The sequence below is a fragment of the Neofelis nebulosa genome, chromosome 4 (assembly GCF_028018385.1).
Source record: "Neofelis nebulosa isolate mNeoNeb1 chromosome 4, mNeoNeb1.pri, whole genome shotgun sequence".
NCBI classification, from domain to species: Eukaryota; Metazoa; Chordata; class Mammalia; order Carnivora; family Felidae; genus Neofelis; species Neofelis nebulosa.
Genome location: NC_080785.1, coordinates 20,638,893 through 20,666,251, shown reverse-complemented (window position 1 = coordinate 20,666,251; position 27,359 = coordinate 20,638,893). Strand labels below are relative to the sequence as shown.

Below are 27,359 nucleotides of genomic sequence, written 5' to 3'. Positions count from 1 at the left end.
GGTGTGACTCAGTGACAGGTCAGAACCTACTAAGCATCTCTCTGTAATTCTTTGCCTCTACTGCTGGAGGTTTTTCTTTTCTGCATGCCTCCCCTCTCACCATCCCAAAATACCATGGGATATAAGCTATATTGTCAATGATTTTTTTGTTCCATTTTTAGGAGGGAACTATTGCTCTCGATTTTAAAATAAAGTGAGTTTAAATTTGTGCTGGTTCCTCAAAAATAAATAAAACACAACAGTGACGGATCAACAGATACAGAGGAAGGTGCCCTAGATGAGGGGGGGACTGCCACTAACCAGCCCTGTGGCCTGAGGCACCAAGTCCACTAAGTCCTTCTTTGCCACCGCCTCTTGGATCTGCACCACGCAGAGCGGCCGTCCCTGTCTCTGATTTCCAGCGCATCCTGTCAATTATCTTTCCAGGCACCCTTTTGTATCATTTCACTCTCCCTGCTCAGAAATCATCTGCTGTGCCCTATACTGTCTCAAAAAGCTGAGGGCAACTTTGTCTATTCTTTTTCTTTTTTGCTACAGGGCCAGTTAAGGACAAATAAAAATGCTCATGGGGCTGCTTATCTTTTCATGAAAATGAAAATGGTTTTATTTAGTACTCCAGTGGAAAACATATATTCTTACCATTTACATTTGTTAAATGTAAAAATATCAATGAGAAAAATCAGCACTGCATTTTTAGCCATAACAGTGTTATTAATATCTGAGTACATTTGAACAGTAGCACCAAATGCAACTCTCTAAACTTGCACCCTAAAATTAAATGGGAGTGCTCAGTAGCCACTAGGCCCTATAGGACAAAAGCCAATCCCTTAACTTCCTCAACCTTCTGTCCCATGAGACTCCCACGTGTACCCTTCATCTAAAGTATTCACATCTGTGTACCGAGTCTATTGAACACCTTTCACACCAACACTTCCACCTCCCCTGGTTACCTGCCTGCCCGAGCCCTTGACTGTCTTCTCTGAATTCCTAAAACACTTTCTATCCCTCTAGCATATTCTATCTTCCTTACATATTCATTCACCAACTCAAAAATATTAACTGAGCAGGTAAAGGGGAATAAACTCGTATTTCTCCACTACATTATAATGTTAAATAGGTTTTGACCAAACTAATAATTCCTTGAAGCCAAAGACCACTGCCATGCTAATAATACTTGTTGACTGAATTAACAATATGAGTTCAACCATCCATTAAACATAGACTGTGGATCTGTTTTTAAGAACAGCATGTACTGAGTTGAGAATTTGATTTAAAACCTTGAGAGGTGCTTGTGTGGCTCAGTCAGTTAAGCCTCCGACTCTTGGTTTCTGCTCAGATCATGCGGGACTCCATGCTAACGGCATGGACCCTACTTGGGATTCTCTCTCCCTCCACCCCTCTCTCTCTCTCTCTTTCTCTCTCTGCCCCGCCCTGCTCTCACTCTTGTGCGCTCTCTCTCAAAATAAACTTTTTTTTTTCATGTTTATTCTTGAGAGAGAGAGAGAGAGAGCGCGCGTGCGCACGCACTCACACGTGCCGGGGGGAGAGGCAGAGAGAGAGCGAGACACAGACTGTGAGGCAGGCTCTAGGCTCTGGGCTGTCAGCACACAGCCCCTTGCAGGGCACGAACTCATGAACTGCGAGACTGTAATCTGAGCTGAAGTCAGAAGCTTAACCTACTGAGCCACCCAGGTGCCCCCAAAATAGATAAACTTTTTTAAAAAGTTAAAATTAATAAGTAAATAAATAAATAAATAAATAAATAAATAAAGCCTTTAAATCAATAGTGTGCAGGGTGCCTGGGTGGCTCAGTCAGTTAAACATCTGACTTCAGCTCAGGTCATGATCTCATGTTTTGTGAATTCAAGCCCCACTTCAGGTGAACATGACCCCCCACTTCAGGTAAGCCCCACTTCTCTCTCTCGCTCTCTCTCTACTCCTCGTGGAATTCTCTCTCTCCCTCTCTCTTTGCCCCTGGCTCACTTTTGCCCTCCCTCATAAATAAATAAATAAATAGCATACACATAACTTCCTTTTAGGAACCGTCAGACAAATTATCTATTAGAGCACAAAAAGTGCACACCTGAGACACTGACATCAACAGAGTTTCGTGTATTAAAAGTTGGAAACCTAGATTCTGTAACTTCCCTTCCATTCCTGTAACTCAAGTCAAAGGAACAAGTGCAACGTGTTTACTGTGAACTCTCGCTACTGTGTTATGTCTAAATAGGCCTTAAAGAGCTATTTCAGAGGGCTAGATTTGGGGAGAAAAACACATAGAACATATAGATGAATCTATTTCCCTAAATTGGCTGTTGAGTTTGGGCTGTGCTATTTCCGGCTTAAACTGGTTTCCTGCAATTTGTTAAGGCTGCCAAATACTTAGTGATCTCAGTGACACACTTAACACAAATCAGCAAATCTTTCTTATTTTTCACAATGGCAAGAAATGTACAGAGAAACTTGCCCAGTGAGGATAACAATAAAAGTGAGTTATTTGTCTTTTTTCCCAGATTCATCATTTTCATCTGGTTCCTAGTGGCTTAGGAAACCAACAAATAGCCTCCTAATGTCATTTCCTGCCTGTTTTTTTTCCTATTGATTTGGGGACAGAGTTCCCTCAACATTAGGTAGGGTCAAACATGAGCGGTCTGACCTCACTATAAGCCAGAAAAACTAAAGGATCAGGGTGGAAATGAAGAAAATCGATATCCAACAGTGGTTTTTAAATCAAAACAGATGCACAATGTTAATATCGCCTTACAACAGCCTAAAAAAAAAAAAATCAACTGGTGTAAAAGCAAACCAACATATTTGGGATAACACAGCAAAGAATTTGAGGCAGCAAGGACACAGTTAAGTTCTTTAGAGCACATTCATTTATTAAAGTGGCATTACAATCTGCTGTGTGTCACATATTATATTATTTTGCCTGAACAGCTTTACATGCAAATACTTATTGCAACGAGTCATTGATCTGGTTCAAGGTTTGGCAAAAAAAAAAGTTTCAGTAAAGTCTTTAGAGGAACTCACTTTCTTATAGCATCAATTATATTCTCAAACAATATATATGACAAAACTTAGCTCCTATATACAGAAACCCTAGGGCTCTCAATCCACCAAATACGCTGTCCTATATTCACACATATGAATAGTCTAGGGCTGGTATGAATGAGACTCCTCAGAGGAAGAAGGCATTTTAATGAATATTAAAAAATTCAACTCGGGCGCCTGGGTGGCTCAGTTGGTTAAGCGGCTGACTTAGGCTCAGGTCATGATCTCGTGGTCAGTGAGTTCGAGCCCCGCGTCGGGCTCTGTGCTGACAGCTCAGAGCCTGAAGCTTGTTTCATATTCTGTGTCTCCCTCTCTCTGACCCTGCCCCGTTTATGCTCTGTCTCTCTCTGTTTCAAAAATAAATAAACGTTAGGGGCGCCTGGGTGGCGCAGTCGGTTAAGCGTCCGACTTCGGCCAGGTCACGATCTCGCGGTCCGTGAGTTTGAGCCCCGCGTCAGGCTCTGGGCTGACGGCTCGGAGCCTGGAGCCTGTTTCCGATTCTGTGTCTCCCTCTCTCTCTGCCCCTCCCCCGTTCATGCTCTGTCTCTCTCTGTCCCCAAAATAAATAAAAAACGTTGAAAAAAAAATTAAAAAAAAAAAAAAAAAGACAAAAATAAATAAACGTTAAAAAAAAAATTTTTTTTTTTTAAATTCAACTCACATTTAATATATAACTTACGTGACACTGAAAAATGTAGAAAAGGCTGGTGACATTTTTATCAATATGTAGACTTCAAAAATTATTTTGTAATGCATCTAAATGATAAACCTTTAGAAACTCTATTACTGAGTATTAACTAAAACCCCCAAATGAGACAGAGAAGAACATAAACTTTGAGGCTTTCTACTTTTATAAACATTTCTTATTTTTAAGAAAAATAAATTTTTGTTAATTGGTACCGTCATAGTCTAACTGCATTCTTAACCTAAGGGCAAGACCATTTCAAAACAGCATGTCAGATCTTAGTTCTTTTCTTGAGTTAGGTTGGAATAGATTAGGGAAATATTCTACTCAGAGGGCCACATCCTGTACCACATCATGGTACAGACAGAAAAAGCAAGTATTTATGCAGAATGTGAAGATACAGGTGTTCCCCAGCTACTCAGAATCTAAGGAATCAATACCTCCAGGACACTTGTAACACACAGTTCAGGAAGCTATTATAAAGACTGAGGTGGGGCGCCTGGGTGGCTCAGTCGGTTAAGCAGCCGACTTCGGCTCAGGTCATGATCTCACGGTCCGTGAGTTCGAGCCCCGCGTCAGGCTCTGGGCTGATGGCTCAGAGCCTGGAGCCTGCTTCCGATTCTGTGTCTCCCTCTCTCTCTGTCCCTCCCCCGTTCATGCTCTGTCTCTCTCTGTTTCAAAAATAAATAAACATTAAAAAAAAAAAAAAAATTAAAAAAAAAAAAAAAAAGACTGAGGTGAAGATAGTGTACCCCAGGGAAATATTCCCGGAAGTGTCCACTTACCCACAATCCTGGGGGAGCTGGGATGTGGGAAAGGCAGGCAACAAGATTCAAACACACAGCACCATTGAGCTCAGGAACTTCAGTCACATCATTGAAGTCATCTGATGGAGCTCACAATGCCAAGCACTGATATATTCTAGACTATGCAACAGAACTTTCTGCAGTGATGAAAATGCCCTGTATCTGCACTGTCCAATAAGATAGCCACTAGCTGCATGTGGTTACTGAGCACTCTAATGTGACTCAAGCAACTGAGGAGCTGAAACATCAGTTTTATCTCATTTTCATTAATTTTAATTTAAATCTTCACAGCCACGTGTGACTGGGGGCTACCATTCAGAGTGTAGTTCTAGCCTGACCACCAAAACACAAGGTGGCATTCAAAGAGTTTTCAGTGCCCGGGCTGGCCATGGACCCGAGTTCATCAGTCATGTCAAACCCAGAAATGGGAAGGGACAGACGCCTCAGCACAGCCAGGGTGCATCACGATGTCGGGTCATGCTCTGCAGGTCAGACCATGAGCATTCACAGAAAGCCTCCCTACCCACATCCACTCTCTCAAAAGTACCAGTTCAAGAAACCAACCCAAGCAGGAAAACACTTTCTCTCCTCCAATGCACTACTGAATGAGAACTAATGTGGGGAAAAGCTAGAAGATGCAACAATCACTTACAGATAGAAGGTTCTTTCCTAAACTCAAGCAGCACATCACTAAAAAGGGAGCTCTTTCCCTCCAACTAGTTTCTGTCACATCTTTTCTACAAATGAAGCCGGGTGCCATTCAAATTATAATAAACAGGGTGGTTAACAGCATCTGCTCTGGAGTCAAACAGACTTGAATTCAACCGCCACCTCCATTGCTTACCAGCTTTGGGACTCTGGGCAAGATAACTAATCATGTCAAGTCTCCATTTCCTTCTATATAAAACAGGTTAAAAACAGTCCCTCCCTCACAGGGTTATAAGGATTAAATGAGATAAGACATAGAAACATGCAAATGACATTTAAGGATTATTTATCACTATTCCATCATTACTTCATTGTCTTCATCATCACCATTATCATCCTCTCTCCCTAACACTGTAGGGAAGGAAAAAAATCTACCCAGAAAAAAATCATGTTGTAGAACAAATTCCAATTTAAAAAATATCCACACATCGGGGCACTTGGGTGGCTCAGTCGGTTAAGCATCAGCTTTAGCTCAGGTCATGATCTCGTGGTTTGTGAGTCCCACATAGGACTCTCTGCTGTCAGCTTGGAGCCCACTTCGGATCCTCTGTCCCCATCCATCTCTGCCCTTCCCCTGCTGATTCTCTCACTCTCTCAAAATAAATAAACTTTAAAAAAAAATCCACATATCAAAAGTTATTCTTAAGCCAAAATACTTGATATACTTAACTTTAGTATCTTTCTAGGTTTCTCTTATACTATGCTTCTATCTTTCTTATCATCTTCTTATATACTTAGTTGTTTCTGCCCAAAAACCCAAAACTTTTTGAAAGGAGAGGAGTTTTGTGTGTATGTGTCCTCTCAAAACAACTAGCTTAATTATTTGCACAATAGTGGACAGTCAATAAAGTAAATGCCACCTGAATTAAATTTATAGAATTATATTCCAAAACGATCACGAGTAGCTACTTTCAAAATGGATAATGGGATCACCCTAAATTAATTCAACACTTAAGCACTAGGAACTATCCTAGAAGCTGGGAATTCAGTTGTGAAAAGATAAGGGGCCATGTCCCTGGAGCTTACCTTCTGGAGGAGATGGCAGTCACCGGACACAAGTAAAAGAAGGATGGTAGGAAATGATAAATGATGAGATGAAAAACAGAAAGGGTCCAGTCATGGTGTGCCTCAGAGGCCAAGGAAAGCAGTTCAATTTATATTCCGTGTACCATGGAGAGCCACCACTGGGATGTGACCTGGACTGATCAATTTTTTTTTGAGATTGCTAAGGCTTCTGTGTGCATGGCAAAGTGTAAAGGGACAAGAGAGGAAATAGGGAACCAGTTAAGAGGCTCTCAGATGGCAAGGTGAGAGGCACTGGTTGTCTAGGTCGGTGCTACAGCAGAAGAGACAGATGTGAAAGGGTCACATTCCCGTGTGTTGTAGAGATGGATGGGACGAGACTGGCTAATGGCCCAAAGTAAGGAGTAAGGATAGCATGGGGCCCAGGTTTAGGGCTTGACCACCTGTGCCATTTACTGGGAAAGATGGAGAAAAGCAAGTCTGGGGAAGATCAAAGAGGCTTACTTTGGATATGTTACGTTGAAGATCTGTAAGCAGAGACTTCAAGTAGGCATTGCCTAAGTTTTGTTTCAAGGAGAGAAGTCAGAGCTAGTAATACAATTATGGGAGTCATGGGCATCTGTATTATGATTCAAAAGCCACTGAATTGGGGGAAATTACTTAGTGGAAATCAGCAAAGACAACTAGGCTGAAGAGGTGGGAAGAAAACCAGGAGTGTGTGTGGTCCAGAAGCCAAAGAAAGGGTTTCTGGCAAGGAGGGAGTGGTCACTTCCTAATGTTAATGAACTGTGAACCCCTCTTAATGCTCCCACTAAACAAGAAGATTCATTAACAGCAAGAACTATTACTTATTCATTATTTCTTACTCAACTATTTCTTACTCATCTCTTACCCTCTGCTTTAAAAAACATATCAGAAGCTCAATTCATGGTATAACTAATGATTGGTAAGAAGGTCAAGACTATGCCCAAGTGAATGGCATCTGGGCAGCATTTCATCTTTCTCAGTGTATCTCAGTCTGGAGGCAGATTTGCCACACGATACCCTTTCTAATAAATACAGAAACTACTTAGTCCAAGATTAACCATCTCGATTATTTTCTCATTGCCATTTTCCAAATAAACAGAGGGTCCATCCATCACACTGAGTAGCACAAGAACAGTACCACACACATAGCAGGTGCTCAATAAACTACCTGTTGGATGAAGAAATGGATGGGATAGGGGAGAGCAAAGAAAAGAGAAAGAGTCTCTTATTCCACAGGATCCACAAATAAAATGAGGCTTAATAATCATCTGTAGATTTCATTTAACATCTTGTTTTCATCAATAATTAAGACTGAGAAGAAATAAACTGTTTATAAACTTAGAAGAAGTCTACTGGAAAATGAAAGCATTAGGGATATTCACAATTTGGAAACAGTAAGTCGATATGTTCTAAGTTCAATATTTTATTATAAATGTTTATTCCTAAATCTCTAATATTCCTACAAGTAATCCATTCTATACAGATATTATGAAGTAACCTGCCAAAACTTAATAAAGGGTTCAGAAGCTGGCTGAGAAAAAAAAATCGTTCCCAAGACTGGTTTGCAAGTAGATTCATTCTCCTTTTAATGCAAAATGTTTTAAAAGAAACCCTGGTACTGATTTAAGAAACCCTGGTACTGATTTCTAACATTGCATATAAAAAGCCGATCACTAGGGGCGCCTGGGTGGCTTAGTCGGTTGAGTGTCCGACTTCGGCTCAGGTCATGATCTCACACTCCGTGAGTTCGAGCCCCGCATCGGGCTCTGTGCTGACAGCTCAGAGCCTGGAGCCTGCTTGGGATTCTGTGTCTCCCTCTCTCTCTGCCCCTGCCCCACTCATGCTCTGTCTCTCACTGTCAAAAATAAATAAAACATTTAAAAAAATAAAAAATAAATAAATAAATAAAAAGCCGAACACCCAAATAACAATAGACACAGAGGAGTGTAGAAGAAGTTGACTACCAAGTAAACTTTTATCGCTTATAATTTTTCTACTAAAAATTCTAAAATTAAAATTCTGAAATACCTGAGGCACCATAAGCGCCAGAATACCGCTGAGACTTCGAACCAGATGGGGAGGTTTCCTTCATACGATCAATCACATTTTCTGAAAGCTGAAAAGGCAACATCAAAATAAAATCAATTATAAAAAAAAAAAAAGGAAAGAAAGAAAACAGTACAATAGCACCCGAGTAATTTAGTCATCCATATCAATATGTATAACGAATGGCCTAAAGAAAGCTAATAGCTATAAAACTAAAAGCAAGGAAGAAAAGTTTTAAGACATCAAGATGCACCCTACAGCACTACTTTATTTCTCCTAATGCACTGCTAATTGCGCATTATAAATACCTCCTGTCCTCATTTTATACAGTGCACTAAATTAATCTCTGAGAAAACGTAAGCCAAGAAAACGCCTTTGACTTTCCTCCCCTAATCCTACAAATTAATTTATGCAAGCAACAGGTCTTAGTTCCTTCCTTCCTTCTAGTCTCAAAGGAAATGGTGTCCCTCCATCCCTCCTGTTCAGGCTAATCACAAACAACTGCTCTTTCAACAGATTCTATTATGCAGCTATCCCGTGCCAGGAACCAGGCTAGACTTGGGGTATTCAATAGTCATCAAGTTGCATAAAGTGGGTTAGAGGAAACAATCATCAGGCATTTAAATATAACAGGAAGAGCATTGCCTATGTCAGCTGGCCTAGAATGGAAGTATATAGAAGGCATAATGGACAGGACATCTAGCCAGGCTTTGGGCATGGGGCCGGGACTGGGAAAGATAAGCAGGTGTTAGGAAGAGAAAGGGATAACAGTACTCCAAGAAGAGGAAAACACATGGCGGTATAGATGAGAAACAGGGCTTGCCACCATCAGACGTTAAGTGCAGATAACAAGTAGGCAGTTGGCAGTAAGGCAGAGGCTCTGAGGAACACTCAGGCCTGGAAGGTCTGAGAGTCATCAGTCCCTGAATTACTATTGTACCATTCTTTTTATTTTCTTTATTGCACTTACCACTATCTGATGCATTGTTTGCCTGCCTTTTACACTAGAAAGGAAGTTCCATGAAAGCTAGCATTTGGATGTCCTATTATATCCCCAGAGCCTCAATAAGCCTGGTTAATTGAGTGAATGGCTAAAGAAATGACTGAAACAATATGTGAATGAATGAAGAATGGCTGAAGCACAAAACTGGGGAGAGGGCACAGTGAGAGAAGGTGGACAGGGAAATAAGATTTTGAATTCTGAAGAGTCCTAGCAAACCCATGAAGTGAAACAGTTTGAACTTGATCCTGAGGGCAACTGGGCACAATCGAAGGATTTTAAGCAGGGTAATGACAAGATCAGACTTACATTTTAGAAAGATCACTCTAGCCACTGCGTAGAGAACAGATTGGAGGGGGACAAGAACAGAAGCAGGAAGTCCCCTGAAGGAAGCTAAAGGACCAATTAAGAAGCTATTAAGCATATGTCCACACAAAGATTTGTGCAGGGATGTTCACAGCAGCATCAGTCATAATATAGCAAGAGCGGAACCACGCAAATGTCCGTCTGCAGGCAAACGGATAAACAAAGCATTATGTATCCATACGATGGAATTCAATTCAGCAGTAAAAAGAAGTGAAGTTCTGCCACATGCTACAATATGGATAGATCAAAACAACAATTAAGGGAAGAAAGCCAGATACAAAAGGCCACATATTATATAATTTCATTTATATGAAATGCCCAGAAAAACGCAACTCTGCGTAGATAGAAAGTAGAGAAATAGATTCTTACGGCTAGAGTAGGAATGGGGATTAACTATAAATGAACACGACAGATCTTACTGGGGTGATGAAAATGTTTTAAAACTGGATTGTACTGGGGCGCCCGGGTGGCTCAGTTGGTTAAACGTCCGACTTCAGCTCAAGTCATGGTCTCACAGCCTGTCAGTTCAAGCCCTGCATCGGGCTCTGTGCTGACAGCTTGGAGCCTGGAGCCTGCTTCCGATTCTGTGTCTCCCTCTCTCTCTCTGCCCCTCCCCTGCTCATGCTTTGTCTCTCTCTGTCTCAAAAATAAAAAAAAATTAAAAAATAAAAAAAAAGTTTCTTTTAAACTGGATCGTGCTGGGGCACTTGGGTGGCTCAGTTGGTTAAACATCCAACTTCAACTCAGGTCATGATCTCACGGTTTGGGAGATCAAGACCCGCATCAGGCTCTGCACTGCAGAGCCTGCTGGGGATTCTCTCTCTCCCTCTCTCTCTTTCAAAATAAATAAAATTTTTAAAAAATTAAAAATTTTAAAAAAAAAACTGGTTTGCGCTGATAGTTGCACAACTTGGTAAATTTACTAGAAAGTGCTGTATACAGAAAACAGGTGAATTTTATAATACGTGAAATACACAATAAGGTTGTTTAAAAAAAATTATTAGCCATCCAAAAGGAACACATTCAAAGATATTTAGGATTAAAATAGCTAACATTCACTGAGTGCTTATTATGTGCCAGGCGTTACACTAAAAACACTTTCCTCATTTAATCCTCACCTATCATATGAGACAGACACTTCTCCACTGTATAGGTGAGAATGTGAAGCCCAACCAGACTAAATAACTTGCCTGGATTTTATATTTTATCAGTAATGGAGCCAGAATCAAACCCAGGAAGTCTGAGTCTCAAGGTCCCACTCAGGTACCCCGCTTTATTGCCAGACCTGGTGTCTGACTAGCCATGGAAGTGAAGCAGAAGTCATCAGAACAGCCAGGTTTGTGAGTTGTGTAACTGGGTGATCCCCCTCCTCTATCCGCAAAGACCTCCTTCCAACTTCCACGTCCTTGACTCACCACCATCTAGCTTATAACCCAGTACAGTGGTGCTCTTGTAAAAGTCACCAATGACCAAATAATCTTTTGTGTTTATATTTATACAACTAACTTACACGGCTTCCCTTTAGCTTCTAACACCTGCGGTCACTCTCCTCTTCTGGAAATGTCTCCAGTGGCCTTTCTCACCACCCACCATCCTGACAGCCCTAGGGCTCTGGCCACATCTTATCTGTTTGGCAGGCTTCCCCCGTCTCGCCTACCCTTAGATGCCAGAGGTCCACATACCCTCCCTTGCCTTTATTCACTTCTCACTCTCAAAGCTCTTGTTGGCAATCTCATCCACTCCCTTGATAGCTGTGTTGATGAATTAATGAATTCTAAATCCTTCATGTCCCAAAACCTAAACCTATACATTGAACTGCCTAATGGACACCTCCTCTTGGACAGACCACAAGCCCCTCAAACCCAACATCTCCTAAATTGAATTCTTATTTGCCAAAATCTCTCCATCTTCTTGCTTTCCTAATCTCATTAATGACACCACCTCCATCCAACTTTCTGAATCAGAACAAAAGACTTACCCTGACTCTTCGTTCTCCCTCGTCCTCTGAGTCATGAATTCTTCAACCGCTAAATATCTACTTATTCCAACATTCCTTCTCCTGTCCCAATTCCCCTGCCCTAATTCATGGCACCATCAATAACCTTCCTAAAACACAAATCTGATTATGGTAACCCCCTGCTTCAACTCCTTCATACCTTCTGTTGACAGAAAAGTCCAAATTCTTCTGCACAGCACCCAAGACTTCCTCATCATTTGGTCATGGCCTAACTCTCCAACCTCAATTTCCACAGCCTTTCCCTTAATACTTCATACCTTGTTTCCCCACCTCCATACTGGCTACTTATTTGATGCCATTGCTTTGCCTTTACACATGGCTCTATTGCCTTCTCCCCTGGCCCTGGGGGAGGGAATCACCTTTCAAAATCCAGTTCAAACATCCCACAGCCTTCTCTGACCAAATCAGTTCCCACTCCATTCCAACTCTGCTTACCCAAGGGCTACCCTTATTTGTGCCCCACGATACCTTGCAGAAATCTCCAAAGACAAAACAAGTATTTTCCTTTCAACAAAACTGTGTGCTCCTGTATACTATGGAATCATTCACCAAATGTTCCCTGCAAGAAGACATCAGTGAACAAAACAGTTTGTACCTGAGCAGTTACTTGTATCTCAGGACCCAAACCGGAATGCAGGGGGAGCCAGTTAAGGGAAAGACTACAGCTCAAAAGCTGGCATCTTTGGAGGAAAATCCCAAGGCTCTTGGAGGAGAAATCGAAGTTAGAAAGGACAATGTCAAGGGACTTTCTATTTGAAGATGTCAGGGCCACTTGCATCTTTTGTAACAACTGACAGCCACTGACATTGCTGTTGAAACTCATCTGCAAAGCTGAGATACATCTTAGGAAAAAACCCTTTAAGACTGACTGACTATAATCCTGAGTAACATCCAGTTTCTGGTAGCATCAGGATAAGCGGTAACCCCCCAATCTCTAGGCCAGTGCTTTCTCTGTTAAACAATATACCCCTACGATCCTATGTGACAAAATAAATTCACTTCCTCTTAAGGAGGTAAAATGAGCCTAAGTTTTAGAATCTTAAAACTATATTAACTGATACATAATGTATATAAAGCTCGTTCAATATATAATGTAATATACTACACATTATGTATATTTATAGACTATTTAAATTAGTATGCCATAATATATTACATATATATCACATATCATACACTATTATACATCATATATGGTATGTTACATATTTAACATAATTTGTGTTTAAAGCCAATCACCTAAGGTTATTTTGAGATAAATTATATACACACGTAATTTTACATGTTAATTTATATTTCTATTGCTCAGGCCAGTCAAAGAACTACAACTACACTAAATATATATCCTACACAATCAGAAAGTGAATTTGTTTGCTAAAAACCAAGTGTTAGCTATAAACCTGCACCTGTATTGGGCACAGGCTACCCTTTCCTCTAAATATCACTTCATCCATTTCTCATCCAAACTCATACATTACCACTACCTATTGCTACTTTCAAAATGAATACGACAGAAAGTTCTTCCAGTGACTAAAGCAGCTTCAAAAGTATTATCCCTTTAGAGTAAAACTAAAGGCTGACCCAAATAGAGGAAAAAGCACTGGCCACCTCCTGGCTATACAATCCTAAGGAAGTCCTCTCCAGGGGCCTCATTTTCCTCATCTGAAACTGAAGAAGGCCTACGCCCAGGGTTTTGGGGAGGATTACCTACACACATACTTGGTAAAACTTTACCAGCAATACGGCTCCAGCCATGGGGACTTGGACTGATCCTGTCATCATGCTCGTCCAGCAGCTCATCAGAGCTTGGGCTGAGCTCCTCGGCTACCCGGTGCATGAAGACCAGGGCTACAGCTATTGCCGGTGACAGCTGCCCTAAGTCCTAAAACGATTACATAAAGTTCTCATTTGTCCCTATCCATGCATACTCTTTGGGTAAAGTGTACTGTCTCTTTCAGCCTGATCACTAAGTCTTTTTATTTATTTTTGTGGCTTATCTGATGCCTCAAAACTTACTACTTAATGTCAAATTCTTACATCAATTCCAAACATTCCCCAATGTGGTCTTTGATTGTATTTCAGTAAGTGTATAAGCATGTCATGTCCAAAGCAGCACAATTCATCTTTTGAGTTGATAAACACATCGTAAAGTTGTGTTGAGCATCAACCTCCCTGTTTTGTTCTTAAAATCTTTGTCAGTGGATCCTTAGGCCCTTCCAAAGGCACATCCACGGCAGCCTATGGTTGCAACTCTGCGTACTCCAAGCATGATTCACCCTACCCCAGGCCGTTCTCAGCTACGCTGATACAAGGCAATTGCCATGCTGTGTTATCCTCTGTATTTCCAGTGAACACCAGCTGAGCTGACCTTCCAGGTGCAGAAATGGGTTCATACCTGCACCCTCCCCCCATCTCCTCTGGGAACCGGGGTACTCGTGAAGCAGTTGACATGTCAGGGTTACACCCGCAATCTGTAGCTTTAGAACAACTCTTCTTTGTGATGTGAACAGACCCAAAAGGGATCAGAGGTAGAACATAAGCTTCTGCAAGAGCTGGATAAGCAGCCTTCTGTAAGAGAAGCAGCTACTTCAGGAAACATCTTCCCTTAAACAGGGTACTTCTTTTAGAAAAGCTTCTGTCCTATTTAAAGACCTATAGCTACTATACCTGCTTTCTAGACCTCTCTGTACTTACTCCCCAGCAAGGCAAATATCATGTGCAATCTACAAAAAGTATTTGCAGCAAACAATGGCAAACTCTCTCTCTCTCTGACACACACACACACACACACACACACACACACTGGAATCATGCCCGGAGGTCCCTGGACTCAGGGGCCCATGGATTAATTCCTCAGCTGTATACAACTCTCTGCTTGTTGCAGTGTTCTAGGCAGAATCTATAGCTCACAGATTTACAATAATCTGTGAACTAAAAGAACCACTGTTCTAACATGACAGATGACTTAGAGAAGGGCCTGCCAACATCGCAGAATTCCATCCACTGACTTTGATTATCTGCCCTATTCTCTACTGATGCTAAAGACAAATTTATGTAAATGGGGCTTCCGAAGCTCTGAACCACTCACCACACCAACATGTGCTCCAGAGAGGAGGAAAAGAGGTGTATCATATCCTACAGAGTTCGCTGTGGAACTCAAATCTCCCCACCCACCTTGACTGGTCTTATCTAAAATGAGCACAGATAGGGGCTCCTCGGTGGCTCAGACAGCTAAGCGTCTGACTTCAGTTCGGGTCATGATCTCACGGTTCCTGAGTTCGAGCCCCGCATCGGGCTCTGTGCTGACAGCTTGGAGCCTGGAGCCTGCTTCAGATTCTGTGTCTCCCTCTCTCTCTGCCCCTCCCCTGCTCACGCTCTGCCTCTCTCTCTCTCTCTCTCTGGCTCTCTCTCTCAAAAATAAATAAACATTAAAAAGTAATAATAATAAAATAAAATGAGCACAAATACACCACTCACCAATCTAGAATCCGGTATTTTCAGAAACAGGAGGCTGCGTGAGATGGACAAAGTATTTCCACTTCCAAGGAACAGAGTAAAATGAGGGGAGCTCCTAAGTTACCCTTCTCCAAGAGGTAAAGTTTGCAACCACATGAGACAAATAAATCACACCCTAACCTCCATAATAGTTTTTCTCATCTCTTCCAGATGCATCTTATCCAAAAGATTAAAGGAGTCAGACCCATTTTTCTCGCTCGGTCTTCCTTCCACGTAGGTCATTTTCTGTGAGAGTACTGGTTTGCTTTTTGTTAAATTACCATTTTAAGACACAGGCTCCAAAAACTGCCCTTATTATTTAGAAGCTGTTACTCCTAAACACTTAAGGGCATGGCAAGGGAGGGAGAGACACACAGATAAATACAGTAATTTTTAGCTTATGTTTGTAATTTGCCACAAACATTTCTTTGCATTTGTCATTAGTGGAAATGAACTTCTACTACCTGCATAAAATCTTAGAAAGCTTTAAAAAGAAAAGTCCTAGAAAGTTTAACAGGGTACTCTGCCCAAGAGAGTCACAGATGCTAAACTGCAAAGGTACCAATCATCCACCAGTTAGCTGAATTACCTAGACAACATCCCTCCGCACTCCCCATGACTGACTGGACTTGTTGCCTCTGCTAATATACACTCTCCGGAATCCTCAACAACATCTCACGTTAAATAATCTTTTCAGTTAGAGGCTCCCAACTGCCAATACTTCCCCAAAGCATTAGCTGTGTTCCATGTGAGTATCCACACTACCACATGTATGGCTCCCATGAATTTCAGCTTGCAACTTCAAGGCCAGTTGCAGAGACTCATTTATGCCTGGAAAGCACGATAAATATTACTTTGAAAATGATACTCATTGAAGTTGACATTTGCTCTGGAAGAGTTCACTCAAAGCTTTGATGTTTCAGATAAACCAGTGGAAGACTGAGTGGTAAGCATGCCTTCCGAGCAGGCACAGCAGGTGCTCAGAAAAATCCTATTAAGCACATGTAATATGAGTAATGAAAATGCTTGGTCTTTCTATCCCTAGAAATTATTTTAGACTTGGAGAGGAAGGCAAGGAAAGAAGGTGGCCTTTCATCCAACCATGAGTTGTTTCAGATTAGAAGCTGAAATAAGGTGTAAGATTATGGGTGATTTTATGCAAGTGGGGGGAAAGCTATCAATTGCTAAGGATAAAGGAAATAAATAAGACCCTATAAATACCATGAAAAGAACATGTCGTAGGTGAGAATAAACTTTAAACTTAAAATTGTAAGTAGGTCCTTTAATTGCTAGCCATTGAGGACCTCAGCAAGAAAAATCTAGACAAACATTATCAATAAACACAGCCTAGTTACTGAAAGCCTGATATTGTTTGCTAAGTGCAACACTTCCTATATTAAGATAAATGAAGACGAAATTACTATCCTTATCAGTGGAATGCAGAATTGGTTTTCCAGCAGTGACTGAGTCCAGGAATCGCTCCTATGCTCTCATTTCTTACGAGTGAGGACAAATATTAGACATTGGGCAAATTTGGAACGTTTTCTTCAGCCAAGTTGAACTACCTATCTGCAGTTCAACATTGAAGCATGGACCTCATCGGCACCATGTTTTAATCAACTGAGCTAAAACCAGTAACTCACTTATGATACTGAGATTGTTGCTTATCCTTCCCGGTGCCTCATAGGGAAACAAGATGACTCTTTCGAGCTAAGAAAAATACAGAAATCAGCTGAAAAAATATACAAAATGCCTAAAGAAAAAAATCACACAGACGATCAGCTGCAGAACTCAGGACTCCTATTTCCCCGTCCACATCTTTAGGTATGCCGTGAGAACACAACATGCTCTAATTTTTAAGTTCAATATAACTTTATATATCCATTCCCTTGAACAGCTCTAATAATAGCTATTACTCATGTAAGTAGTAAACACTGTCAAAATACTAAATGCCTATATACATTGTCAACTTTCTCACCAGTAGTGCTTGATACGTAAGTATTTCAAGCAGGCTACAGTATGCAGCTAAACAAAGAAACAGTCAAAAGTGACTTGTCCAGGGCCACAGAGCCTAGTGAGACACAGAGCTAGGACTAAACCCAGGTCTGCCTGGTTCCAAAGCAAGTGCTCTCTCCACTATACTACACAGCACCTCCAAAGAATCTTCAAATATTAGATGTGATGAAACCTTACAAAAATGGCTGCTTTTAGAAAATCTACAATGTGCCCCATATTTTAAATACCTTACCTCAACTTCTTACCAAATATAAAAAAGTGACTTGTCCAAAGCCACAGACTAATAAATGCCTAGTCTGAGACTTAAAACCGAGGTCTGTTTAACTCTGACTGATGCTCTTTTGACCGTGACCTCAAAGAACTCAGAATGACCCCCGAATACTCAACAATTCAAGAGCGTGCCATTTTTAGAGGAAAATGCGATGGGTTGACTATGGCTACAAGAAATTTATAGTGCCATTAGACTCACAGAATTTCAGAACTTGAAAAGCTCAGAGATCTTAGAGATGTACTCAAGCCCCATCATTTTGCAGATGAGAAAACCAAAGCTCGGAATGATGCAAACTGTCCTTGAAAAAGAAGGATTTGAAGCAACTGGGAGAACACTGCAAGGGCATTCCAGGTGAAGGGTAGATCCTGAAGAAAAGTAAAGCGTAGAGGTCAAAAGGAGCATGGTGTGTGCTTGGATTATTATAAATAAAGTGCGCTCTGTGAGAAAGGAAAAAAAAAATAGAATACAGCTGTCAAGCTGAGCAGCCAAAAGACACAGCTTCTTTTATGTAAAAAGTTAAGAAAAAGTTTTTAAACAATCTCTCCATTTTAGTCTATTATATACCCCTATCATCATACTTACCCTATTTAACCTTACCTAATATTTGATATTAACCTCTGTGCTGTGGCCAAATTTTCTTTTAATTTAGTTTGCTCTCATCACTGTGTCTGTACCAGAGCATGAGAATAATGATTTACACATTCTTCTGGCCAATGTTTTCTCACCCAAAATTTATTTTGTTTCCTCTTACTCTTCTTTTTCACTCTCTGGGTATGGAACAATCAAAGCCTCAAGCAAGATTAAACAAATCTCTGCATAAAACTCAGAGTTTATAGTAGTTTTTATTTTACTCCAAAGAGTACCAACTAAACCACAACAATGCAAGGCAGCCTCACACATTCTATTACAAAATGTGGCACTATCATTAATATAAAGAAATGGTGGTCACAGACCAAAAACTGAGTTCAACAGTCTGAGTTTCTATAAAGAAAACTTTAATAAATTCTTCTCAAGGTAACAGTCTCACAGTAAAAAGTTTGTAAACATTGTAAATATTTAAGAAATTTTATTTCCTGATAACATGCTAAAAATAATGGATACATTTCATTTACTTGTGCTGGCGGTGTAATTACAGAGGAAGAAAAATAAAAGATATTATAAAACGTTCAGAAGTGAAATCGCTTTATTTACTAGGTTCAGGCATACTTTCAAAAAAAAAAAAAAGAGGCTCCAAATTCAGGTGCAGCAGCGAGTGTGTTAATGAAGTTAGTGCTGGTGTGCTGACACCCTAGAGAAAACTCAAGCTGTCAGTTTATGTGTCAAGCACGTGCAGGAACATTAAAAATTCCTCTGCGACGTCTGGTTGAGAACTGATTGTATGACTCCCAGCGGTCTGAAAAATTGCAAACCTGTCTCAGGCCCTGTCAGGCTGGCAGACACTTGTGCTGAAGCAACTGGGTCTAGCCCAAAACTTAGACGGCTGGCCACAGAGGGAAAGAGGAGGTACCAAGTGAAAGCGAAGAGGGAGAAGTCACCCCAGGCAGGTCAGAAGCCTATGGAGTGTGCGAGCGTGCGGCAACGGGTAGTATCACAGGGAGGGCACCAAACGACCGAGAGCAGGTAAAGGTCTCCTCAAAGCCAATTCAGCTTGAGAAAGGTAACGGGGGCAGTGCAAAACGAGAGTTGGGGTCCTGAACCCAGGGGGTGTAAGACAAGCCCCATTTCACAGAAAGGAAGACAGGGGTTTCAAATAAAGTCCCACTACTCGTGAGCAAGAGTCAAATCTAGCCTGTGAGCCCCTGGCCGGTTTAATTCAGCGTGGCATCCCCCCCCCCCACCCCCGCAACGCCCTCCAGCACAGTGCTCAGCACTTAGCACACAACCAGGAAATATCTCTGAATGAATGTCCCAAGTCTTGAAACTTCAAGCTTCTTTCCAGAGAACTCGGCTTCGGGCCGGACAACACTGGGGGCCGGGACGGGGGAAACCAGGCAGAGCGAGTCCCGGGAAGATCGGAGGTTTGGGGTCCGAATCCAGCTGCTGGCCCTCTGCCCGCCCACTGTCACTCACCCGGATGCCCTTCACCACGGTGATGTTCTCATTCTCGTCCGCCTCGAAGGTGACCCGGCGGGTGCTGGAGGTCCCGCCCATGGCTCCTGCTTCTGCCCCCACAGAGACCTAGCTGGACGCACGAGCACTTCAGGCCCCACGCGCACACACGCGCGTGGACACGCCCGGACTCTTCCCTTGCACGGCGGGAGCAAGGCCACGACCCCGAGGAGCAAGGAGAAGGCGCCGGTCCCGAACTCCCGCCTCCTCCGGTCACGCTCCACAACAAAAAGGCCTCTGGTTGGTCGGAGATACGAATGGCCCGCCTCTACTCGGTAGGGGCGCCTTGATTGGTTGGTCCAGACCCGGATGCTATGGCAACAGGTTCTGTTTGACAAGGTTTCCGGAGCCCCTGGGTGACACTGGGAATTGTAGTCTCCATCGGGCGCGATGGTCGCTGGGACGTTCCCGCCTCAGACCTGGGGTGCAAGGGGAGCATGGCATTCTGGGAGATGTGGTCTTGACTGCCCGAAAGGCTTCTAGCCTGACAACTTTCAAGGAAGTTCGTTTATCTAACAAAGCGTACTTTGAAAATATTCTAGAAACTTAGGTAGGTGCGTTAAAAGATACAATGTCTCTCCTAAAGGAACTCACAGTTTAATTACGGAGATGACCCGGCAAATGAAGCCATTCCTAGATTCCTAACTATAAAATCTGAGGCAAAATTTAACATTTAGTTTAGTCTTAACCATAAAAAAGTAAAAATAAAAATTAAGAACTTGGCCAATGGCCTTACCTCATGAGGACTATATACTATGTACTGTTTTGTTTACTTTTGTAAAGTAAAACTTTAAATATAATGGTTTTCAAATCTGCATATGTGAAAACAAAGACCATAAATTATTTGCACCAAACATGCACATCATTCACTTTCTTGTGTCTCCTTCAACTTCAGTTATATAAGCTAGTTAGGCCATAATACAATGAGGCAAAGAAAAAGTTAAGTGATTGCTAAAAGTAGCATGAATTAGTGGAAGAATGGAAACTACTTCAGACAAAGCTGAGATAATCTATTTTGGAAAGTTTCTAGTTCAGACTTTCACCTCTACAAGTAAATAATTTTTAAGTAATGTACACACACATTTAAAAGTATTATTTTTGTGGTGCCTACATGGCTCAGTCGGCTGAGGGTGGGACTCTTGATTTTGGCTCAGATCACGATCTCATGGTTCATGGGATTGAGCCCGCGATGGGCTTGCACTGAGCATGGAACCTGCTTAAGATTCTCCCTCCCCTTCTCTCTCTGCCCCTCCCCCCTTAAAAAATTATTATTTGCTACTCTGTGACATGTAAGTTTAGTTATGTGACCTTAGTCTTACGGAGGTCGATTTGGAAATAAGGCTAATGACAGTACGATCCTGGGATCCCTTTCAACATTACAACCAACCACAACACAGCATCCTCTTATTACATAGGCCTTCACAAAATTTCAGTAACACTTTCTTTTTAAGTTTTTCTCATCTCTACACCCAACATGGGGTTCAAATTCACAGCCCCAAAGTCAAGAGTTGCATGCTTCTCCTAATGAACCAGCCAGGCACCCCTTAAACTGCAATAACATTTTTGAGTTTCAGTTATGTGCTAATTTATTACTGTAGGAATCTTTAGAACCAAGACGATGTCTTTTTCATCTCTGTATCCCTGTAGCAGAGTAGTGAATTTATCCTATGTCATCATTTTTTTTTAATTTTCACTATATATGTTTCCAAATTCTATTATGCCACTTTGCAGTTTTGAGACTACATGTTACTTTGTACTTTTCCCCAAATTGTATATTATGTTTAAACTTTGCTTTTACAGGGAGCTAAAAATACCAGGGATTCTGTCTTTCGTTTCATTGGCACCTTCCCTCCACATACACACTCTCCTCACTTATTACCCCAACATATACTACCTATTGGAAGTTCTACATAAAGCAGATGTTAAGTAAATTCTTATCAAAATAACTAATTACAGGAGTTTAAGGAAAGAGTAGAGATATGAAGGAATCACTAGTTATCTTGAATCTATGCCCTTCAGCTACTAAATGAGTTCTTTCAACAAAATAAAGATGAGGAGGCCGAAGTATGAGAGGTAACATATTGCCATAATATATATTTTATGATAGAGAAGCATGTAACTAATCTTATTAGGCAATCTAAAAATACTTTGGAATTCATAATCCATTCCAACCAACATTACAAAGGAAAAAAAAACCTTGACTTGAAAAAAATACATCTCATTCTTCGAAAAATGCCTACTATAACAACTTTGGTCTATCTGTATCAATTTCAAGGCCAAGCCATGCCTACAGTCCCTTCTAAAGATAATTTCCTGAGCTACCCAGGACCTGTGATCTCCCTTTCTCTCTGGCCACAGCTTATTAGTGATCATCTAACCCAAAGGTGTCATTTAATTACCCAGAGACCTATGAGCTAGAATGCAAAGCTTTATCCAAACAAAAATAACAGCTAACGCTTGAGCCACTCAGACTCTATATGTCTTTTTCCCTTTTCTCTCTCTGTTTCTTTCTCAAATTTAAACTTGAAATTTCAGAGCATGCAAAAAGATAGCAAAGAGAAAAGCTCTAATTCTGAGGCAGAACTATGAGGCATCACAGTAAGCTAAAGATAGGGGAGTAGAAATTATAAGAACAATAAAAGGTATCCAGACTGGAAAAAAAGTAAAACCATCTCTATTCACAGATGACATGACATGATCTTATAAATACAAAACTCCTAAGAAATCCACTTAAAAAAAAACTATTAGAAATAATTTTAAAAATTCAGCAAGTTTGCAGGATATAAGAACATACAAAAACCAATTGAATTTCTATACACTAGCAATTAACAAGCTGGGAATGAAACTAAGAAGACAATTTCATTTATAACTGCAGCAAAAAGCAATTCACATGCTGTGAGCTAATGAATTGGTAAACAAAATGTAGCATTTCCAGAAAATGGAATATTATTCAGCAATAAAAAGTAATAAAGTGCTGACATCTGCAACAATGTGGATGGACCCCAAGAACATTATGCCAAGTGAAAGAATTCAGACATTAAATACCACTTCTTGTATGATCCATTTGAATATAATGTCCAAAATAGGCAAATTCATAGGGGGAAAAAAAGTAGATTAGGCTTGCCAGGGGCTAGGAGGGGGTAAAATGGAGAGTGACTTCTAGTTGGAACAAAGTTTCTTTGGGGGGGGGGGGAGGAGCAGTGATAAAAATGTCCTAAAATTAGATTATGGTGATGTTTGCAGAACTCTTTGCATATACTCTCATAGAATTGTATACCCCAAATGGGTGAACTATACAGTATGAAAGCTCCATACCAATATGACAGAAATTTATTTATCATTCACTAAAGTCTAAAATAGGATTTTTAAAGAAAAAAGGGAAAGAAAAAAAAAAGAAACTCTGAGAAGCTTCAAGGTACTGAAAAATAAGCCAATCAAAAGAGATACTAGAATAAATTGGACCTTTCAGAATTAGCTCAGTCCTACACATAGCATGGGGGTGTTGGGGGTGGAGACCCACAGCTCCAGAAGCTTCCGGAGTTCCCTAGGATTCATAAAGGCCTTCAAACTGCAGTTTTTTATAAGGACTGGATCTTTGAAGGCTCCTACTCTTCCTAATGCCCAGCTGTTCCGTGTTTCCTAGGCTCTGGGGTACACATGCCCTTACCAAAGAATCTTTGTAATCCTAGGAAGCCTACCTAAACATCTACAACAATGATACAACATAGCATTCTCTTCAGTCTTCACAAGGAGACCAGCACTCTAAGTGAAATCACTGGCTGTCAACAGTTTGCATTGATGCAGAACAGAGAACTGGGCAGTACTTTGATTGTTCACAACGCTTAGCTTGGCCAGCAAGCAACATTACCTTCCAATTCCTTCATCCTGAGTGACTTCTTACTTTCCCACCATCTCAAACCTTTAGAATTAATGCTCCAAATAAAGAAAACAAATAAATAAATGCTTTTGGTGTCAAAATTGCAATCATCCCTAATTCCCTCCATCCCCTGGAAAAATAAAAACACACCTAGACTTCCAAATCACTCACATAAAATTCCAGAAGTCTCACGTGAGGAAGGTTTGCACTACATACTCTTGATTTTTCAATTCCAACTTTAAACACAAAGTTGCAGAAGCAAAATCCTGGTGATCCCTCTTCTACCACGTTTCTTCACACATCACTTGACTGTCCCTGATATACTACTTGGGAATGTAGGAAGAAGTGTGTGAGAAGGAGAGGTAAAAAGAAAGAAAGAAGATGATCTGGCATGATGAGATATCAGGAAGGAGAGAGACCTGTTCCTGGTCCTGAACCAGAAACACTAATGAATGTGTTGTTCATCATAGCCTCTCCCCCACATTTCTGAGTAGCATTTCACCTGCACAGGATATCACGCAGATTCTATGACCTGTGCTGAAATAGAAGATAGATATAACGATCATGTTTTCTGAGCTAAAAATTGGAACACATGCTCTGACTATTATTTGTGTACTTATAGAGACAATTAAATCAGTCCTTGAAATCAGGATCATCCTAGAAAATCTAGGACATATAGTTGCCATAGTTATAGCAAACCAATTAAAATCACTGAAAAGGGCTTCTTATGTAGTGCAGACAATCAATATAAAAACATTCTGGAAATATAGACTGAGACTTATTCAACAAGCCAGAACAGGACAGCAGCTTTAAAGCTTTCCCCACCAATTACTGTATGTAGAATCATAAAAACAATGAAGTGTGTGTGTGTGTGTGTGTGTGCGCACGCCTGCACAAGTGTGCTTATGCGACATATTTCAAATACAAGAATTTTGAGCAGCATACTTGAAGAGATTAGAAAGCCAAAATAGCATGAAACAAGTCAGCAATAATTACAAGGTATTCATAAGTACGGTAGGACAATATCTCTTTATGTCTTGGAAAATATCCACAGTAATGGCACAAATCACATGGTGTCCCTTTAGTATCTCATCACTGGTCAAGTAAAACAGACCCCTGCACTGCCCATGCATCTAGTAAAATCATGAGGCAGTGTTCTCCATGTTTCAAGGACCTCTCCATCTATCTTTCACTTTCACCTCATAGTAGCCTTTGCTACTGATTTCTTGTTCACAATAAATTGTATAAGCTGTACTACATCGTCATCACAGTATGGGCTCTGGTGGCCATTCTGCTTAACAGACATCACTTAATACCACATAGCTAAAATAAATTTTACACTTGGGTTATCACTTGGCAAAGCACCAAGAAGATTTCCTGGTACCTCTGGCATAAAGATTATCATAGAGTAAAGCTTCAACAAATTTATAGCCAGTTTCTAAAAGGCTATTCTCTGCCATTTCCTGGACATCCTTCTGATATATATTTTTTTTCATTTTTATGTTTTTTTCCTTGACATCTTATTTCTTTTCTCCTCATCCTACATTCATCAGAATACAGTAGCCGAAATACAGAGTGTTGGCATCAGGACATGGAAGGAAGGATGCCAGAGAGTAGGGGAAAGTCTGCCCAGAGAGCAAGAGGCCCACCCAGCCCAGCTCCTGTCTCATCCACCCTCAAGCCCTGAAAAGGTCTCAGGGCCTTGGATTTCCTCTGTGTCTGATCTGGAGTGATCACCTCTGACAAACAGAGCCCAGGTCAGAAGAGGTTCATTTCTCCTCTCTGAACCTCAAACAGGCTCAAACATTCCATCTGTCATCTCTCCTGAATGGCTCCTCTGGCCTTGATGAATTTTCAAACCATTTTTATCTGAGAGCACAGGGACATTCTCCTCACCCTTTAACAATATCGACCTGTCATGGATCTTGAGAGATTTCTGAAATACAGGCTGTTAGCTTCTTCACTTCCAGATAACAAATGCTTGAAATGCATCAAGGTTATATGAGCACTTCTGCTTCAGTGTTGGACAGGCAGAGAAATGCCTGTTTATTGATGCTAATAGAGTAGAAATGTCCCTAAGTATACATTCCACACAACTGGTCCTCACCTAAGTGTGTTTCCCTGCTTAGAGATGCACCAAGGAGGGCACTGTATGAGAATCTCAACTCCACTGAGATTCTGTTCTACTCAGATGTTCCAAACCACAGTGAATCCCAACCCTCACCCTGCAACAAGAATCTGGACAATACAACTCTTTGATTAGTAATCACAAGACTTCCAAATGGAGGTGACCTTGACAACTATTGAATCTTCTCTTTATTTCATAGATGAAGGAGCTGAAAACCAGAAAGGCTATGAGTTGCCCAAGACCACACAGTCTTACTTTATCAGAACCTGGGGAGATCCCGGATCTCTAGCAATTTAGTCTAGGACTTTATCACCACCCTCACACTGCTCTACCATGAGAAACTGCCCTCATGAGCCCTATATGTCAGGGCTCTGAAGCCTGATCTGAGATACTGCAGTGGCTACTGGAACCATGACGAACAAGATTATCAAGGAGAGATGGGGAGGGACAGTGCACAGCTGTGAGGTGGCAACAGAAGCATCCAGCACAGAGGTGGCTCAGGTAGCAAGAATCAGTATGCCTTCCCCATAGGAATATAAGAGGCTTCATCAATTCATTTGCTAACCATCCACTAGCTAATGACCCAGAAATTCCACACCTGTGAATATATGCAACAGAAATGAAGGCTGGTGTCTACCAAAAGACACCTACAGGAATATTCACTGCAGCTTTATTCACAAGAGCCCCAAATGTCCATCAACTTTAGAATGGAGAAATAAATGGTGGTATATTTACACAATGGAATGCTGTACTTCCATGCAAAAGAATAAGCTATTGCTACATTCAACAACATGGCTGAATATCATAGACATGAAATTGAGCAAAAGAAGCCTAATGTAGAAAAATATATACTGCATGATTTACATGGTGTTCAAGAACAGGCAAAACTAATGTATGGTGGTAGATATCAGAGTAGGTGTTACCTTTTTGAGTGTGGTTGACTGGGAGGGGGCATGATGGTGTCTTCTGGTAGGCTGGGAATGTTTTATGGTGTAGTTATTATATAGGTGTCTAGAAAATTCACTGAGGGGTGCCGGCATGGGTTAGTCGGTTAAGCATCCAACTCTCGGTTTAGGCTCAGGTCATGACCTCATGGTTGTGAGATGGAGACCTGACTCAGCTCCTCCATGCTGAGTGTGGAGACTGCTTGGGATTTTCTTTCCCTCCTTTTCCCTCTGCACCTCCCCTGCTTGCACTCATGCTCTCTCTCACACACACACTCTCTCTCTCTCGCTCTCACTCACTCTCTCAAAAAGAAATAATAGTAATTAAAAATTAAAAAATAAAAATTCACAGAGATGGATGATTACAATTTTTGCACTCCACTCTGTGTAAGACATAAATAAACTTTAGAAAGTACATTTAAAGAGAGATTTGCTTGATACAATATGTCTTACGGGATGAGTGAATCCTTTACAGGGAAGCTGGGATCCAGAATACTTCATAATTAACAAGAACATTCTGAATCTAGTATAGCCTTCATCAGTGAAATTGAGAAAATCGAAAGACAGAAAAAAAGAGGAAGCATTGGAACGAATGTGTCCAAGGCAGTCCCAAATTGAGGAATTTAAAGCAGTGATGTGCTGAAGTAAACTTCCACTGACTCGTGAGAGCTGTGCCACATTAGGTGACATCCCAACTCTCTCTTCAGTAACATCACCTCCGTGGCTTGCATTTGGCTGGGGTGGGAATAGTTTCCACCACAATGGAAGGCAAACACTACAAATCAGA

The 27,359-nt window shown here is 41.1% G+C and overlaps 1 protein-coding gene across 3 annotated transcripts in view; it reads right to left on the bottom strand.

Annotated features, from left to right (window-relative positions):
• CHCHD3 (coiled-coil-helix-coiled-coil-helix domain containing 3) overlaps positions 1–19,836 on the bottom strand; it is a 288,454-nt gene extending 268,618 nt beyond the window's left edge. For all 3 annotated transcript variants that reach the window (XM_058724244.1, XM_058724246.1, XM_058724245.1), the window contains exons 1-2: positions 19,585–19,836; positions 8,332–8,419 (exon numbers count right to left, since the gene is read on the bottom strand). In XM_058724244.1, coding sequence (XP_058580227.1) covers positions 8,332–8,419; positions 19,585–19,665 — 169 coding nt within the window. In that variant the 5' untranslated portion in view covers positions 19,666–19,836. The remainder of the gene's footprint in view (positions 1–8,331; positions 8,420–19,584) is intronic.
• Between the last annotated feature and the right edge of the window lie 7,523 nt (positions 19,837–27,359).